The 16,974-nt window shown below is 43.8% G+C and overlaps 1 protein-coding gene across 5 annotated transcripts in view; it reads right to left on the bottom strand.

Annotated features, from left to right (window-relative positions):
• The window catches only part of ptpn11b (protein tyrosine phosphatase non-receptor type 11b), a 197,853-nt gene that overhangs the window by 18,521 nt on the left and 162,358 nt on the right, over positions 1-16,974 (bottom strand). For all 5 annotated transcript variants that reach the window (XM_068017060.1, XM_068017061.1, XM_068017063.1 and 2 more), the window contains 4 exons: positions 10,448-10,591; positions 6,952-7,083; positions 5,155-5,309; positions 3,188-3,255 (listed from right to left, as the gene is read on the bottom strand). In XM_068017060.1, the coding sequence (XP_067873161.1) occupies positions 3,188-3,255; positions 5,155-5,309; positions 6,952-7,083; positions 10,448-10,591 (499 nt within the window). The remainder of the gene's footprint in view (positions 1-3,187; positions 3,256-5,154; positions 5,310-6,951; positions 7,084-10,447; positions 10,592-16,974) is intronic.

Here is a 16,974-nt window from a genome sequence, read left to right as displayed (position 1 = left end):
GGTGGTGGTGGGGTGGTGGGTGCTGGAAGAGTGGAGCGCCAGCAGCCTGCCATGGAACCTGATGCTGGGGGGGGGGGGGGGGGGGGGAGGGAAGGGGAGGAAAGGTGGAGGGGGAGAGGGGGTGAGAGAGGGAGAGGAGGGGGGAGGGGTGGGAGGAGGGAGCGGTGAACTCTGCACTGTGCAGTTGGTGGGGGGGGGGAAAAGAGAAAGAGGGAAAGGGTCAACCCCGAGTTGGGGGAGGTGACAGGGAAATATGTATTTTTACTGTCCGGGGGAGGGGAGGGGCGGGCAGGGTGAACTCGGCAGTTTGGGGGTTGGCGGAGGGTAGTATGTAAGGGGTCAACACTGTATTGTTTGGAGAACAGATGTAAGCTCTGTGGCAAACAATAAACAGTCTCCACCGAAGCATCCTACTCAGTGTCTTCTTCACAAACAGGCTTGGGAATTTCTCGAACATGCAGTTTCTATGCAGGGCTGGCAGCCTTTTAAAAATGGCGCCAGCGTCTGCGCAGATACAGTTGACTCCGTTCACAGTGGCACCAAGGTTGTCCCCATCGCATGATTTTATGGGGAGGGGCGGCAGGACGGCTGCCCTGCATATGATAATGAGCCGCAGGCTCAAGATCGCGGCAATGTAGCAGCGTGTGGCCCCTGAATACAGGCCGCCATTTTTTTACGCTCGCTGCCAGCACTACAAAATCCAACCCACAGTTTCTGCTCTATTATACTATACAGAAATTTCTCATCGACCAACCCAATTACAATTTGAAACTAAAAAGCAGTGCTTCTCCGATGGATTAATAGGCAGCTGAGCCAAATAGATCCCAGATTTGTGTGCATTAGCTATGTCAATGACAATGGGCTGCATTTTACAGTCCCCCCGACGTCGGGGGTCATGGCGGGGCGCAGAAAATGCCTCTGGCACAGGCCCGCCACAGGCTTGGCGATGGAAGCCAAATTTAAATACTGAATTAAATGTAAATTAATGAATAAATGTCCTACCTGCTGTCCATCCCCTGTGGGACACTGGTGGGAAGGGGAAAGCAGGTAAGTTTCTCTGTTGCCGGGGGGGGGTGGGGTGCAGAAGAGAGCAGGGTTAAACTCATCTGATTGGTATAGACGATGGTGGGAAGGGATAAAGTGCATAGTTTGTGAACTTTGGAGGCGAGAGAACGTCAGGTGCACAAAGTATGTATTTCGGGGGGTTGGGGGGGGGGGGGGGGGGGGGGGAGAGGGGAAATAAGAGGGCAAGAAACATTTATTTAATTTTTCCAAATCAATTTCAAATCACTGTTTCTTTAAATATTACAATTGTAACGATAGGGCTCGAAGCCCTTTAAAAATGACGTCGGCGCCTTTGCAGTGGTGGGTGGTCCACCCCGCTCATTTGAATGAGCCGCTGCGTTTAATATCGCAGCAGCTCTGCAAAGCACAGCTCACATTGTTTACAGCCGCCACCATAAATTTCAGCCCATTGGTGCTAAATAAGACCCCAAGTGCAGGGGGGAAAACCCAACACGATTCCTTTGATGTTTGCTGTGATTGAATGGCATACAACAGTGATGTCAAGATTCAAACATGAGTAACAGGCACCAGAACAATGTACCAAGGAGGAATCAGCAGTCACATATGTACTTAATAAGGAGTCAATGGAGTTGATTTTATTACTTATCACAAACCAGGCAGTTGGCAAGCAGAGTGCTACTGCTGCACAGCTGTTGCTGCTGAATGAGGCATAAGCCATTTTGAGTCCAGTGATCTGCGCATAACAAAACTAGAATTGACAGTCCAGGCCGAGGGCAGATGCGATCACATCTGGGGCTAGTAACAGCCCAAAGTATTTTTCTGGGATAGGAGAAGCAATGCTAAAAAAAAAAGTGACATAATTTTCTGGTCGTCTTTTAAGCGACCTCCGTTGGTCCCACTAACAACCATAGGTTCAGCCATTCAATGCTGGTACAAATGGACAGAACATGCGTGGTGCATGCTGGGTCCATTTATATCTCAAAACTGCAATCGAGATTGTGGGCTGAATTTTACAGCCCCCTCCAGAAGTAGGGAGTCGTGACGGGGGAGCCGGAAAATGCCTCTGGCAGAGACCCCCCTATGGGCCTCGATGCTGGGAAGGTCTGGCCCGATACTGCCGTCGGCGGCAAAGCCTCGTGGTGCCCTCCCCACTGGTTGGCGACGGGAGCCAAATTTAAATATTTAAATTAACGAATAAATTACCTGCACGCTCCTGCCGTCCATTCCCGAGATATATTGGTGCTGGTGGCCGTCTGGGGACCCGAAGCGTAACGCTGGTGGGGATGGGGGAGCAGGTACGTTTTTCAGTGCGGGGCGGGGGGGGGGGGAAATGGGGTAAAACGAATATCATTAGTTTAGGGGATGGTGGGAAAGGGTAAAGATTAAGGTTTATGAACTTTTTTTTGGGGGGGGGGGTCAGGTGGGCAGGGGAAGAGTTTTGAGGGGGCAAGAAGTTAATTACATGGTTATTTGGGGGGGGGGGGGGCGGTGGGAGCATATTAAATCTTTAAAAAAATTACATAACATCTTCCTTTAAAAATTTAAATTGAATGGATGGGCTTGAAGTCCATTAAAATGGCTTCAGCACCTGCGCAAAGGCTCCTGATGCCATCGTCAGGGACAGACTGCCTGCCCCCTCCATGTCATCCCGGGGGGGGGGGGGGGTGCAGTCCACCCTGGCCATTTAAATGAGCTGCCTCGTTAAATATCACGGCGGCTCCGCGGTGTGCAATCTGTACAGGTGGACTGCCATTGTTTACATTTTGTTTATGTAAAATGCAGTCCTGTATGTACATCATAGGACCAAGGTAGACGTTTCAGGCATCCATTTACATGCCCCTACTAAGATAGCGGTGGCCAGACTTCCAGCACAAACAGGGAGGTAAGTGACCCAATGACATCAATAGGTTATTATCCCATTTATGCTGGGCAGCTGAAGTTAAAATCCTAACTTATGTCTTCAGAAGAGGAAAGGGAGGGGAGAAGATTAACAGAGTAAAATCTTTGGGGAAAAAAGTCCACTCAAACATTATACATAACAATGTGGGGAAACTGTATTTTCTTTCATATGTAATAAATAGTCCAAAATCTAACTGGAGTGTAAAATAACCAAATACTCTGCTTATGAATCTTACTTTTATCTGGCTTTAGTGTTTCTTACCTTGCCTGTTAATGTCAGCTACCAACATATCTATAACAATTATGGTTCCTGTTCTTCCAATTCCAGCACTGAAGAAGGAAAAATTATGTTAGTAGGAAAGCAAGTTGTATGGAGACTAATAGACTGGCAGCTTTTGATTGGAGTTCTAGCACTGAGAATATGACAGTGGAGAATGCAGATTGTGATTGGTAATAACTGTAAGGCCCATAAAATTCCAGGAGTCAAGGAACTGCAATGCCCAAGGCGAGGAGAGACCCAGGTCCCAACAGGATTCAACCCATTTTGGGTCTCGTCTTAAATAGTGCCAGTTTTGGAGCTGAAAAATCCATTTGAATCAGTAGAGGAGCTCTGTAAGGAACACCCTGGCAACAAAATGGTTTGTCAGTCCCCGCATATTTATATTTAATGAGGTTTAGCCATATTGTAAATTAGAATGAAAGAAGCATGCCTTTGAAGGGAGAAGTCAGTCTAGACATTTCATAGAAAAACAAAGGATCAAGGAAGCTGGCAGGCCAGTGATCCTGGCAAGTATGCTAGGATTGTGCCTGCTGTTTAACCCACCAGGTTATGTAGGGTAAGGGGAAGGTCACCAAACATAAATGACACTGACAGGTACCCAAACGACTTGGGGCTCATCTTGGTATCAACCTTCTTCTACAGGCTTCAAGACAGCTTGGGGGAGAGTGGGGCTGGATCCATCCACATGGAAAATAAAACTTATGTGCCTCCATCTTACTCCTTTATAAAGCAAGTTTTTAAAACAAAACTCACCTTTTTTCTTTGCAAGTGTGGGTTACCACTGAGGCCTGTATTCCTAAGCAGGCTCACATTCATTAACTGATAGATCAGTACACCTCTTATTGGGAATTCAATCTTTGAATTTCTCCCAACCTGCTCCAGGCACATAGGGAGTTCCCAGCACCTGCAACAGTGGTCTTGCTTGGCAGCACGGAGGTTCCAACCCAAGCAAAGACCGTGGGGAACTTCCGGGCGAGTGTAGAACCTAGCATATCTGGATCTTGGCCTAATTTCTGGCCCTTATGCTGTACTCCTACTGGGAGTTGCAGCAGGAGTGTGCTGGAGGGGCTGTGGATTTTTGGCCTTGATATACTTGCAAGAATTTTCTTTGATATTCTTGTAATAACATTAATTTTGTTACCTGCATGGAGAACCTCAAATTGAGTGTTTTTGCCTGCTAGGCAGCTCTGATAATATTAATGGGATGTGTTTTTATGCATCCCCGAGCAGCTCCACATGAAACAGCAGCTGCAGGATTGCAGATTAAACAGAGAACCACTCCAGATCTGTGGGACCACAGAAACCCATTTTACAGATTGATTCAAGCTAGCCCAAAGTCAGTCTGTGTATTTCCTGTGCAGCCACTCTAGGTCAGACAGGGAGATTCCCTAATAGTAATATCACCAATACGACCCATCAGGGACAGAAAGCTGAAATGACACCTCTCTGAATAGTAACAATTAACATTTTACAAAAATATTAATGTTTTCATGAGCATTGTTCTCATCCGCCTTTTTAGGTCCTTACAGTGTTTTGTTTTCTTACTTGCATATTTCCTTGTGCAGTCAAGAAACAATAGTTATCAAAAAGTTAGATTTGGCTTTCAAGTAGGTAGCAGACATAATAATGCCCCGTATGCTAGTTCAGTTGCATTTTGACTATCACAAACAATACTCAGTTAGCTACTCCATTAAAAGGTCATTTTGGCACCATTATAAATCTAAGAGTAAATATAAATAGGTGCCAACGGGATCTAGGCATATTTAAAGACACGCAAGACCAGTTCACTCTAAATATGATGCTACAGTTAATGGAATAAAGTTCCAATTTTCAACCAGTTACTGACACCTCCATTAACCTTGAAACTTTACAGTATGTTTTGAGGAGGGGCAGCATATGGCAGCCAGTTTACAGTCATCCAATGTCAGATTTGCAAGTTATCCAAGTACCTGCAGTGCACTATAATAGGGCCGGTATCTGGAATGCTTTGCTGTGCTCGGTTTACTTGGTCCAGAAAACTCAGTACTCCTCCTGGTTCATTGGGCACCCCGTGGTCTGGCCAGCTGAGATACTGATAGTGCCATATGTGCCTAGGTGGTTCATTCTGTGTGAAACAAAACCGTAAAATGCCTGTCAGCACATTTTCATTTCCCTAAAGAGAAGCAACAGGGGCTGTAGCAATTATTACACATTTTCAGACAAGTAATCCTGCTCTATTAGCAACAAGAAATATAGCGGCGTCAAAGATAAATACTCAATCAATCACATCAGGGATGAATAATTATAAAAACCTGGTTGGGAGATTATCAAATTCTAACAGTAATTCTTAAATGGATGCAGTGTTTTTATTTGGCTCTCCTGCAATTCTACAAGTTTTATGCTGTAATCAAATGCATAAGAAAATGCAAAAGGGGCGGCACAGTGGCTAGCACCACAGCCTCACAGCTCCAGCGACCCGGGTTCAATTCTGGGTACTGCCTGTGTGGAGTTTGCAAGTTCTCCCTGTGTCTGCATGGGTTTCCTCCGGGTGCTCCGGTTTCCTCCCACATGCCAAAGACTTGCAGGTTGATAGGTTAATTGGACATTATAAATTGCCCCTAGTATAGGTAGGTGGTAGGGAAATATAGGGACAGGTGGGGATGTGGTAGGAATATGGAATTAGTGTAGGATTAGTATAAATGGGTGGTTGATGGTCGGCACAGACTCGGTGGGCTGAAGGGCCTGTTTCAGTGCTGTATCTCTAAACTAAACTGCTTCCTTTTCAGCCAGTGTAAAATCTAGGTAACCATAATGCAATGAAAATAATATATATTTTATTGGTCTAATAATGACCTCTTAATTATTTTGTGTTACTTTATCTTTTATTTTGTCTATATTTTAAAATTGTTTTCCACCTGTATATTTTTGTTCTCCCTCAGTTGTATGGGTTGCATTGGTAAGCAACAGATTGCGGATATCTTTAAAATATTACTGTACCAGATTGTATTTGGTACTGTAGGAATTAAAAAGGCAACAAACTGGTAAACCTGCATGGTCTGTGATGTGCTCTTATATTCTTTCAGGCCCTTAGGCACGAACTAACAATAATCCTGTCCTACCCCAAGCAGCACCACATTCAAATTCATACAATATACTCTCATTGTTTCTCTTACCACTTTGAAGGCAAAATTCACTATCTGCTGTAATAAGTATTGTAAGCAAGGTGATGATCGTATCAATCTGGTGGGGGTGAGGGGAGAGAAGGAGGAGTCTGATCACTAACATCCAATAACCTATAGCATCAGCTTTCTTTCTTAAAAAGATCTTTGGAGCTCTTCAGTTTGTCTTAGTGCTTTACAAATAATGAATTACTTTTGAAATGTAGTCCCTCTTGTGTGAACAAAAAAGGCAGCAAATTTGTTCACAAGGTTCCACAAACAGCAATGTATTAATGTTTTTGGTGGTGTTAAATTGAAGGATAAATGTTGGTCCAGTCATTGGGACAACTTCTCGCTCTGCTTTGAATGGTGTTCTTGGAACCTTTGCACCCACCAGAGCAGATAGTCAGAGCCTTGGTTTAATGTTACATCGAAATATGGCACCTTCAACAATGCAGCATTCCCTCAGTATTCCATGAAGTAATCTTAATTAGATTACAGTATCTGGAACTCTCCTATATATACTTATCATTGTCTATATTCTCTCTGGTGAAAAAAAAATAAGGCTATACACTACAGATGAACATTTCTGATCAAACGTATAGTTACCCGGGCTGTTTGTATAACCTCCAGTTCTCGTACAATGTAATCTTGTGCCATGCGTTCTTCTAGATTTCGCACAGAAATGGTGCCATACTGTTTTGATGCTTCTAAATCTGGCCAATAACGGAAACATTTATTCTGGAAGCAGAAAATGAGCAATTAATCAAATTCTGAGCATGTAGTTCAACAGAAATATTCATAATCCTGGATTTTTTGGTCAGCGGCGAAGCGATGGCACCACTGATCTAGCAGAAGTCTTTCTGCAAAAATCTAGTGATCTCTGTGGCACGGATGTCATCTTTCCCAATGTTAATTTCATTCTGGAGTCAGCTCAAGGGAATTCCCGGCTTCCAGCACTAGTGATGTCATCGAGCAGGCTAAGCAACCAATCACATTGAAGAATTCTCAAACAGCAAACCAGGAAGTAAAAAGCGTTGATTATTTTTCACTTTTTAATCATTTTACAGATAGTGAAATAAAGATAGGGCCTACAAATTGGATTAATGTAAAAGCTAAAACATCAAATGAATTAAAAAAAAATAAAGTCCATGGTTCCTTTTAAATCACAATGGAGAAATCTGATATTCCACAAGTGCAAAATTAGTTTCTTGGGGCCAGAGACGTTGTTCAGCAGTAATTATGATCTTAGTGCATCAGTAAAAAACCTAATTACACTTCATTCAACAAAGTGTAATTTTTTCAAGGATTCTTACAGCAAGACTAATAGCATAAAAGTAGAAGTGCACATCTATTTAAAGTGATTTTTAAGGATTTCTATCTGCGGGGACTTCAACAGCACATCCTGTGGAGGAGCAGGGAACCACTGACAGCAACTTCTGGATCTCCACATTTAACTGCACATGTGCAGACACCGGAAACTGCTATCAGTTTCACATTTGTAATGGTGGTGAATGCTAACAGCTTCACCATGATTGTAAGCGCAACATCAGGCCACTATGTGCAATTTTGGTTCAAGATAAAATAGAAAAAACTAATTTTTCACAGTGATAAGGAAACTTTAAGTACAGTGCTTTGAAAGTAAAGCACTTTCCTTTGCTGAAGTTCTGTGTGGTCATTTCTTCAAATAACATGGGTAATTTTAAATCTGTAGGACCAGTTTTGTGATAGGAGTTACGTGTTTGTAAGGTAGACTCATTAAAATAATTGTCCTATGCTCCCAGTGCAAATTGATCTACATATTGAGTGTGTGTGGGGTCAAATGGGATATTTAGTACAGCAGCAGACTTAGAGCTGCTGTTGTGCCTTAAAGGGGCAGGCAAACCATTACAGCAGTGTGAGCTTGCAATAGAAGAAACTGCATAGCAGAGGACAGTGCAAAAGCCCAGGGAGGCTGAAGGTCTCTCCTTTCCCAGAGAAAGCCGTAAACGTGATTTGAGAGAGGTACAACAAAAGAAAATTAACGCTTTTGCAGCAAAGGGACATTCTTCTCAGACGTCTGCTGCCCTGGCTGCCAGAGAAAAGATCACAGAGCAGGTGAATGCTGTTTTACATGTGAGGAGGTCATAGGCACAGATGGCTTCCATTTGTAAAATGACAAAGTTATTAGCCCTTGTAAACAAAGCATAAGTGATCTGATGTATGAAGCACTGCATTGCAGACAAGCTAATCTGGGTGATGTCACCTGAGGCATCTGGAAAAGAGCTAAAGGCATAGAAATTCAGGGTAATAGTGACTTGCATCATCACATGCCGAATCCTCCTAGTCTCTAACAAAATTGCAGGCAGGATTGCAGGAGATGGCAAAGTTTCAAGACTGCATCCTTGGTGATGCTTAAGTATCGAAAGAAGATTTACTTATTCATGCCAAAAAAACTTTTCATTTAAAATTGCTTAGTTCAACTTACTTGGCAATGCAATTTTTTTTTTTTTTAAAGAAGTAAACTTCAACTTTACGGTGTAATTTACATTGCTTAATTCAAAATATCCGATCGTTCATTCTTTTAGTGAATTAAACAACTTTGAATTATCAGCTGACTGCAAACCTCTTTCAATTGTCAAGAGACGAAAAAGGGTAGAAAAATGCAAGCATTAAGTACAAAATATAGGAAAAATACACCAAACTAAACAAAAGCAACTTTAAAAAGCTAAAACAAAAAGCACCATATCGCACTCACTTACAAACAAACTGATTATAACTTTAAGAAAGTGGCTCAAAGGCCAGGAATGTGTGTTTTATTCAGGCCTTCAGCAATGATACGGCATTTCTGGGGCAACCTACACAAATAAATAGCAGGGATGCCCTGTCATTATTAAATCATTAATTTTCAAATCCTTAATGAAGCTCAAGCACATCAGCAGAGTGAGTCTCCTGGAACAAAAATATAATCCAAGAAACCACAGTGCAGACATTCTACCACCCTACAACTGGCAACACACATGCATGATTCGTGCATCCCCTTAGAAAATGTACTCATTTATTTCAACACAGATTTGAGAAGATGCCCATATGCCACAGGAAACCAGACAGATCAAACATTAAAGTATATTTGGCCTATTTAACAAAAACTCCACAAGGAATGTTTCTTAGAAGTAGCTTGTAAATTCTTTTCAATTATTTGCAAAGAAGAAATATTTTCGGGACAGACACAAACTTTTGTTACCTTTTAGTTCAACAACTTTTCTCAGGACAATAACCTATAAATTTTGTTTGATAATGCTCGTGTGAAGTACCTTGGAACGATTTACTATGTTAAAGTTGCTATATAAATGCAAGCTATTGTTGTTGTAATGAATTTGGTAAAAGAATATTTTGGTGCACAAGTGGACCCAATGGGGGAAAGTCCAACTAAGAAAAATGGTGTAAGTCCCTGAAAATGGATAACATTGAAAAAAAGTCAGGCGCTGGAGTACCAGGAAGCATGGAACAGGTGTGAAGTCTAAGATGCACCTGTAATGCTGTGTGCACTGCCAGATTCATAACAAATGAGATGGACACCCCACTACCCCGCTCGCTTCACTCAGGTTAGTACAGGAGAGCAACAGCAAGCATGCTTCCAACAAACTATAAATTTTGGTAGTTATTATATTTAACATACTCATACTCTTCAGATTTTTTTTGTTTAATTTCTACTGATGAGAGGAAAGGAGGAGAGAAAACTGATTCCTTGCTGTGGTACAGGTTTTAGGAGAACTGCACAAATGGAAATTACTTACGTGAGAGCTTGACAGTGACAATCAGAAGGATATTAACTCTGGAGGGCCTCACAGCCAAGCCTGATTCTATCCTCAGCTGCGGTCTAAACATGTGTACTTTCCACAGATGTCATATTTTCTTAATTCATGAAACTGGGTTTATCCTACAGTATTGTCATTGGCCCTCCTGCTAACATTTTCAATTAAACAAAACCTTATGAGAAATTCCAGTTAACAGTGATTTTAGCCAATTCATTCTGTCAAATGATGTTTTTCATTAAAATTATAAACTTATTTTTGGTTCCACTAAACATAATGAATATTTCATCCATGAGCAAGAATTTACTCACCCTTCCTCTTTCTACTTCTTTGGTTGTCATGACAATGACGTGTGAATTTTCCTGATAAATCATTTTCCAAAAATCATTGATTGTATTCTGAAGACAACCTTGTGTTGCAATGTAGTTTTTAGAATCATCTCCAATTTTTCCATTCTTCAGTTTCATGTGGAATAAAGAAAACCATTGTTCCAATGTATACCTTTCATTTTATTCAAGTTTAAATAAGTTTTATTGATTATCACCAAGACGAATACATGCAAGAGGGATTATTCAAACTAACAATTTGGTCATACCCTGTAAAATTAAGAAAATATTAATTGGTTCACACTATTCTTTACCATCTCATCAAAAATACTTTTACATTGTTTACCATTTGGAGACAAAGTCAGATTGATTGCATGCTTACGACGAAGTGAACAAAGTTCCATCATCTGCTTAAAATTCAAAAGCTTCTACAGGGATTTCTTTTAAAACCATGTGTAATGATTTTGCTGTATGTGAAATCTGATACTTCTTGCAGAAAAAAGGGTTTGTTCATTTGAAAAAAATAAGGTCCTTTTCTTGAAAAGAACAAAATATGTTTGTACCATTTAAATTTGTCTGTCTTCCCTCAAATCATTCCCAGATGTCACATCTGCCCTGAAATGGGAATCTTAGAAGTGTTGTGGGTAAATAGTTGACCTGTACCAAACATCTCCTTCTGATGTCACAGCTGAGATCGGGAACTTTACATGTGGATGATTATGGAGCAGTATCAGAGAAAAATAAGAATTCTTGTGGTCCTCAGCACCAAGAAAGAACATTCCTACCCATCCAAACCGTTAAAACATAAATAAATGCACGATGAAAGAAGCTTTTAGAATGTTTGCACACTGCACCAATAATAAAGCAAACCGTTATCACAACATACTATGCTTAAATGATACTGCTTCATTTAGTCACACACACAAAAAGACTATGAGCTGAATTTTATTAGTGTGCCACACTTCGTGGCAGCACGCTTTAAACTCAGCAGCGTGCCCGCACTGAACAGCCGCCACCAAGCCCCTGCAATATTACATGCGGGGGCTCATTAACATCACTGCGAAGCACCGACCTTCTCCCCCCCCCCCCTCAATATTACGTAGGGAGAGGTGGGACATCCAGCGCAGTGACGGACCTTTCGATAGCTGTGTAGCAGGTGCTGGGGCCCTATTTAAAGCACCCCAGCACCTGCTTCCTGACAGCTGCCAAAGAAATACTTACCTCACTGAAGAGTGGGGCTGCTATCAAACTGGCAGTAAGTGCTGGAGAAACTCAGCAGGTCAGGCAGCATCTGTGGAGCGAGAAGCAGAGTTAACTTGACCAAGTTCACAGACCTGAAAGTTAACTCTGCTTCTCTCTACACAGATGCTGCCTGACCTGCTAAGCTTCCCAAGCACTTTCTGCTTTTGCTGCCACATGCTTACCCTGCTGTGTCCCAGTGTCCTGTGAAGTTGCGATCCTCTTTTTCCACACAAGTGTAACATTCCTTCTTGTAGGCATGTCACACCTGGGTGAATAATATTAATTTCACACAATCCAGGACGTGAGACTTAAATGCACCATAAAAGGGAAATACAGAACAGAAATAAAACCATAATTGAAGGATATCTACATACTATGGGATTCTAATTATCTGACTGTGAAAAGCCATAGAATAATATGCATTTTGAATCTGTATTCATTTCTCTGCTATCTGTTATGTGAAAATATAGGTAACGGCAATTAAACAATCTTTGTAAAGTACCAGGAGAAAATATTCATATTCTAGCTGTACTGCCAACTAGAAATATTACACCAATAATTATGATCAGCTGCTGCAAAAGCAAAGTGTTCGTGAACATGTGTTGACGTGTAATAGATGGCAAACCATGACAACAGCACAAATTTCCTCACCAGTCCTGCACTGGTTTTCAAACATGTGCAAGACAAACCTTGCAGCCAGAAGTTAGAGCAATTACACGGTGGAGTCACCTTTAAAGGACCACACCAAGAACAAAGGGTGGCAGAGGGGTACTCTAGGGTGGCCCCACAGTTCAGCGAAGCCTCCCTGCTCACTCTCCTCCAGGCTGTGCGGGCAAGGCGGGAGTCCTTTTCCCCAGCGATAGTAAGAAGATGCCCTCCTGCCTGAACAAGGCAGCCTGGCTGGAGATGGCAGAGGTGGTGAGTAGCCAAGGGTCCAATACTGGAAGAGGACGAACGAGCACTTCCCCCAACCAGCCTGGGCTCTCTAGGCCTCATGCGCTCAGGGTACGACCGCCAAAGTCGTCCACAGCCAAAGGGAAATCAGATCAGCAGCCTTCCTCCAGTCAGGCTGTGAGCACGAGAAGGGGCACTCGCAAGCATTTACAGAGAACACACTGGTATCACAGCAATGTAAATGTATCTTTCACTAAATATTCCTCACCAACATGTGTCCTTTTTTCTGTGAGAATGACGTATGCCAGCATGTAGCGCCAATGTCACATCCCTTTGCACCGTTGGCCATTCAGGAGAGCCAACATATGCAATATCATTGCCATGCCACCATTACTCATGAGCATCTCCACAGATGCAGTGACCTGGACATTGGTTCAGTCAGCTGTTGGGTCTAGGTTTACACAGGGATGCTGCAGATGTGGGCTGCAGCACAGCAGGCGAGCGAGCGTGATGTGTGGCTTGCAGAGCTCATGTCGGTTCCTTTGGAGCAGAGAGCCTTTGTCTGAGAAGCCACTGCCGTACATCCCTAGCTCACTGCTAGCCCTGCAAGCAGAGCCTGGGTGCCATTAGCCCTCCCATACGCCTTTCCTGTTGTAGGTCCCCAGAGTCAGAGAAGAAATCCTGTTGACGTCTCTCCTCGTCGTGCAAGACCTGTCCCCTATCGGGTGGGTAATTGTGCAGAGCACAGCGAGCAGGAAAGAAAAGAGCTGGTCTTTTCGGTCCGTAGTACAGGGCATCACCCTATCTATCCAGGCACTGGAAGCACTTTTTCAGCATGCCGATCGCCTGCTTAATGGTGGCTCTTGTAGCTCAGCGGCTGGCATTGTATCTCTCCTCTGCAGCAGTGGTGGGGTCTCTCACGGGTGTCGGGAGCCATGGCTGCAAGGGATACACAGTACCTCCCTTCATGCCTGCAGAGCTCTCCCTTCAGTAATCCCAGACCCCCTCCCTTCCAGAATGCAGAGCTGTGACCCCTGTAATCCCCCCCTTCCTCCCAGAATGCAGAGCTGAGACCCCTGTAATTCTCCCCTCCCTTCCAGAATGCAGAGTTGAGACCCCTATAATCCTCCCTCCCTCCTCCCTTCCAGAATGCAGAGCTGAGATCCCCGTAAATCTGGACTTGCCTTCACTGTCTGGACTCCTGCTTCTGATGTCCCGTCTGGTTTTCTGTTTGTGAACAGGACTGCACCTGATGGCCGCCTGTTCTATGTAAAATGCAGAAGTGTGGAGCGAGAGGTGGCAGGATGCATAATCTGGAGAGGTAAGTAGCATTTTACATATTCTAATTGGGGTGTCACTGCAGAGTGGCAGCAGGGCCGCACCAAGGTCCCCCGCCACCAGTAATACGCAGCAGACCTTTCTTGACGTTGGGGGTCGAGGCGGGCCTCTTCCACAGAATTTTACGAGGCCGCACCCCCCCCTACTCCCGTGACCTACAGCATCGAGGGGCTAGTAAAATTCAGCCCTAAAAATTCTTTAGTACCCAGGTTCAGTAATATCACAGCAGTAATCTACTATCAGCATCTAAATAACGGTACAAACACCAAGCCAATTAATATTTCAATTGCAGTATTTTTTCAGTAAGAATAATCCAAGATATATCTGCTACTTGCATCAAAATAACTGAATTTGCCTGCCATCAGGTACTTATTTCAATTCCTTAATTTACCAGGAAAACATTTTTAGAGAAAGAAATGGCAGGAAATAAAATAAATGTGGAGCATTTATTTACTGTTAGACTGGAATCCATGGGGGAAGACAGAAAGACCTATAATTACTTTGAATGAAGATTATATCTGTGCTAAAATGCTGCAACTGCAGTTTCAATTCATTTGGACTGATATAAAAACAAAGTCCAACCTAGAACTCAGACTAGCATGTCAGATGTTGCTTCCTCATTATTGACAGCTCTGCACCGCAGCCTTTTGTAAATTATGATGAAATTGGGTGTGAAAGGTTTGGTGTAGAATCAGTTGCACCTTGTGCGTGAGGTTTCAAGAACTGGGAGACAGTGCAAAGAAAGTCTGCAGGTGTGTGCAAACCACTTCCCTATTTTTCTCCTAGGTTGCTCGAAGCAGCACCCAGGAGATTAACGTACAATTCTTGGAGACTCCAGAATGTATTGTGAATGACGCTCCAACTTTCTGTCCCTGTGGGAAAGCAACTGAGTGATGAGTTTTACCAGCAGCTCCATATTTGCACAGGTCCTATAGGCTTACACTACTCGAGGCAAATTAATGCACATTAGCACATTAAAGAGTTGTACCACTGGTTGGCTTTGTTTTAGCACACGTCGAAAATGGGTGAGTGGATGGATTGTAGCTATCTGCAATTGTACACGTTGAAGTTAATTAGAAATACCCAAAATCTTCAATGGGAACAATTTGGATTTGCTTGATCCTCATGATAATGGTACCTCCATCCAAGTCTCTGTAATTGACAGCAGAGAGGTAGCCTTTGGGTAACATTATGAGGGCTAAAATGGATAGCCCCCAAAATCAGGGGAGGTGATTGCTATGAGCAAGGGGAGGCGGTGGCGTAGCGGTATTGTCACTGGACGAGTAGCCCAGAGACCCAGGGTATTGCTCTGGGGACATGGGTTCAAATCCCACCACAGCAGAAGGTGGAATTTGAATTCAATTAATAAATCTGGAATTTAAAGCTAGTCTAATGATGGCCATGATTGTTGTAAAAACCCATCTGGTTCACTAATGTCTTTAGGGAAGAAAATCTGCTGCCCTTACCTGGTCTGGCCTACATGGGACTCCAGACCCACAGCAGTGTGGTTGACTCTTCCATGCCCTCTGAAATGGCCTAGCAAGCCATTCAGTTGTATCTAACCGCTACAAAGTCACTAAAAAGGAAAGAAACCAGACGGACCACCCAACATTGACCTAGGCACCAGAAATGACAATGGCAAACCCAGCCCTGTCAACCCTGCAAAGTCCTCCTTATTAACATCTGGGGGCTTGTGCCAAAGTTGGGAGAGCTGTCCCACTGACTAGTCAAGCAACAGCCTGACATGGTCATACTCACAGAATCATACCTGACAGACAATGTCCCAGACACTGCCATCACCATCCCCGGGTATGTCATGTCCCACCGGCAGGACAGACCCAGCATAGGTGGCAGCACAGTGGTATACAATAGGGATACAGTTGCCCTGGGAGTCCTCAACATCGACTCTGGACCCTATGAAGTCTCATGGCATCAGGTCAAACATGGACAAGGAAATTTCCTGCTGATTACCACCTACCGCCCTCCCTCAGCTGATGAGTCAGTACTCCTCCACGTTGAACAGCACGGAGGAAGCACTGAGAGTGGCAAGGGCACAGAATGTACTCTGGGTGGGGGACTTTAATGTCCATCACCAAGACTGGCTTGGTAGCACCACTACTGACCCAGCTGCCAAGTCCTAAAGGACATAGCTGCTAGACTGGATATGCGGCAGGTGGTGAGGGAACCAACAAGAGGGGAAAACATACTTGACCTTGTCCTCACCAATCTGCCTGTCGCAGATGCATCTGTCCCTGACAGTATTGGTAGGAGTGACCACCGCACAAACGTTGTGGAGACGAGGTCCCGCCTTCACATTGAGGATATCCTCCTTCGTGTTGTGTGACACTACCACCGTGCTAAATGGGATAGATTTCGAACAGATCTAGCAATGCAAAACTGGGCATCCATGAGGAGCTGTGGGCCATCAGCAGCAGCAGAATTGTACTCAACCACAATCTTTAATGTCATGCCCCTGCATATCCCCACTCTACAATTACCATCAAGCCAGGAGACCAACCCTGGTTCAATGAAGAGTGCAGGAGGGCATGCCAGGAGCAGCACCAGGCAGACCTCAAAATGAGGTGTCAACCTGACGAAGCTACAACACAGGTCTATCTGCATGCCAAACTGCATAAGCAGCATGCGACAGAGCCATGCGATCCCATAACCAACGGATCAGATCTAAGCTCTGCAGTCCTGCCACATCCAGTCGTGAATGGTGGTGGACAATTAAACAACTAACTGGAGGAGGTGGCCCCACAAATATCCCCATCCTCAAAGATGGGGGAGCCCAGCACATCAGTGCGAAAGATAAGGCTGAAGCATTTGCAACAATCTTCAGCCAGAAGTGCCAAGTTGATGATCCGTCTCGGCCTCCTCCTGAAGTCCCCAGCATCACAGATGCCAGACTTCAGCCAATTCGATTCACTCTGCGTGATATCAAGAAATGACTGAAGGCACTAGATACTGCAAAGGCTATGGGCCTTTACAATATTCCGGCAATAATACTGAAGAACTGTGCTCCAGAACTTGCCGCG

This window comes from Heterodontus francisci, chromosome 37 (assembly GCF_036365525.1).
Source record: "Heterodontus francisci isolate sHetFra1 chromosome 37, sHetFra1.hap1, whole genome shotgun sequence".
NCBI classification, from domain to species: Eukaryota; Metazoa; Chordata; class Chondrichthyes; order Heterodontiformes; family Heterodontidae; genus Heterodontus; species Heterodontus francisci.
Note: the sequence above shows the minus strand (reverse complement) of the source record. Positions and strands in the feature narration are given on the sequence as shown.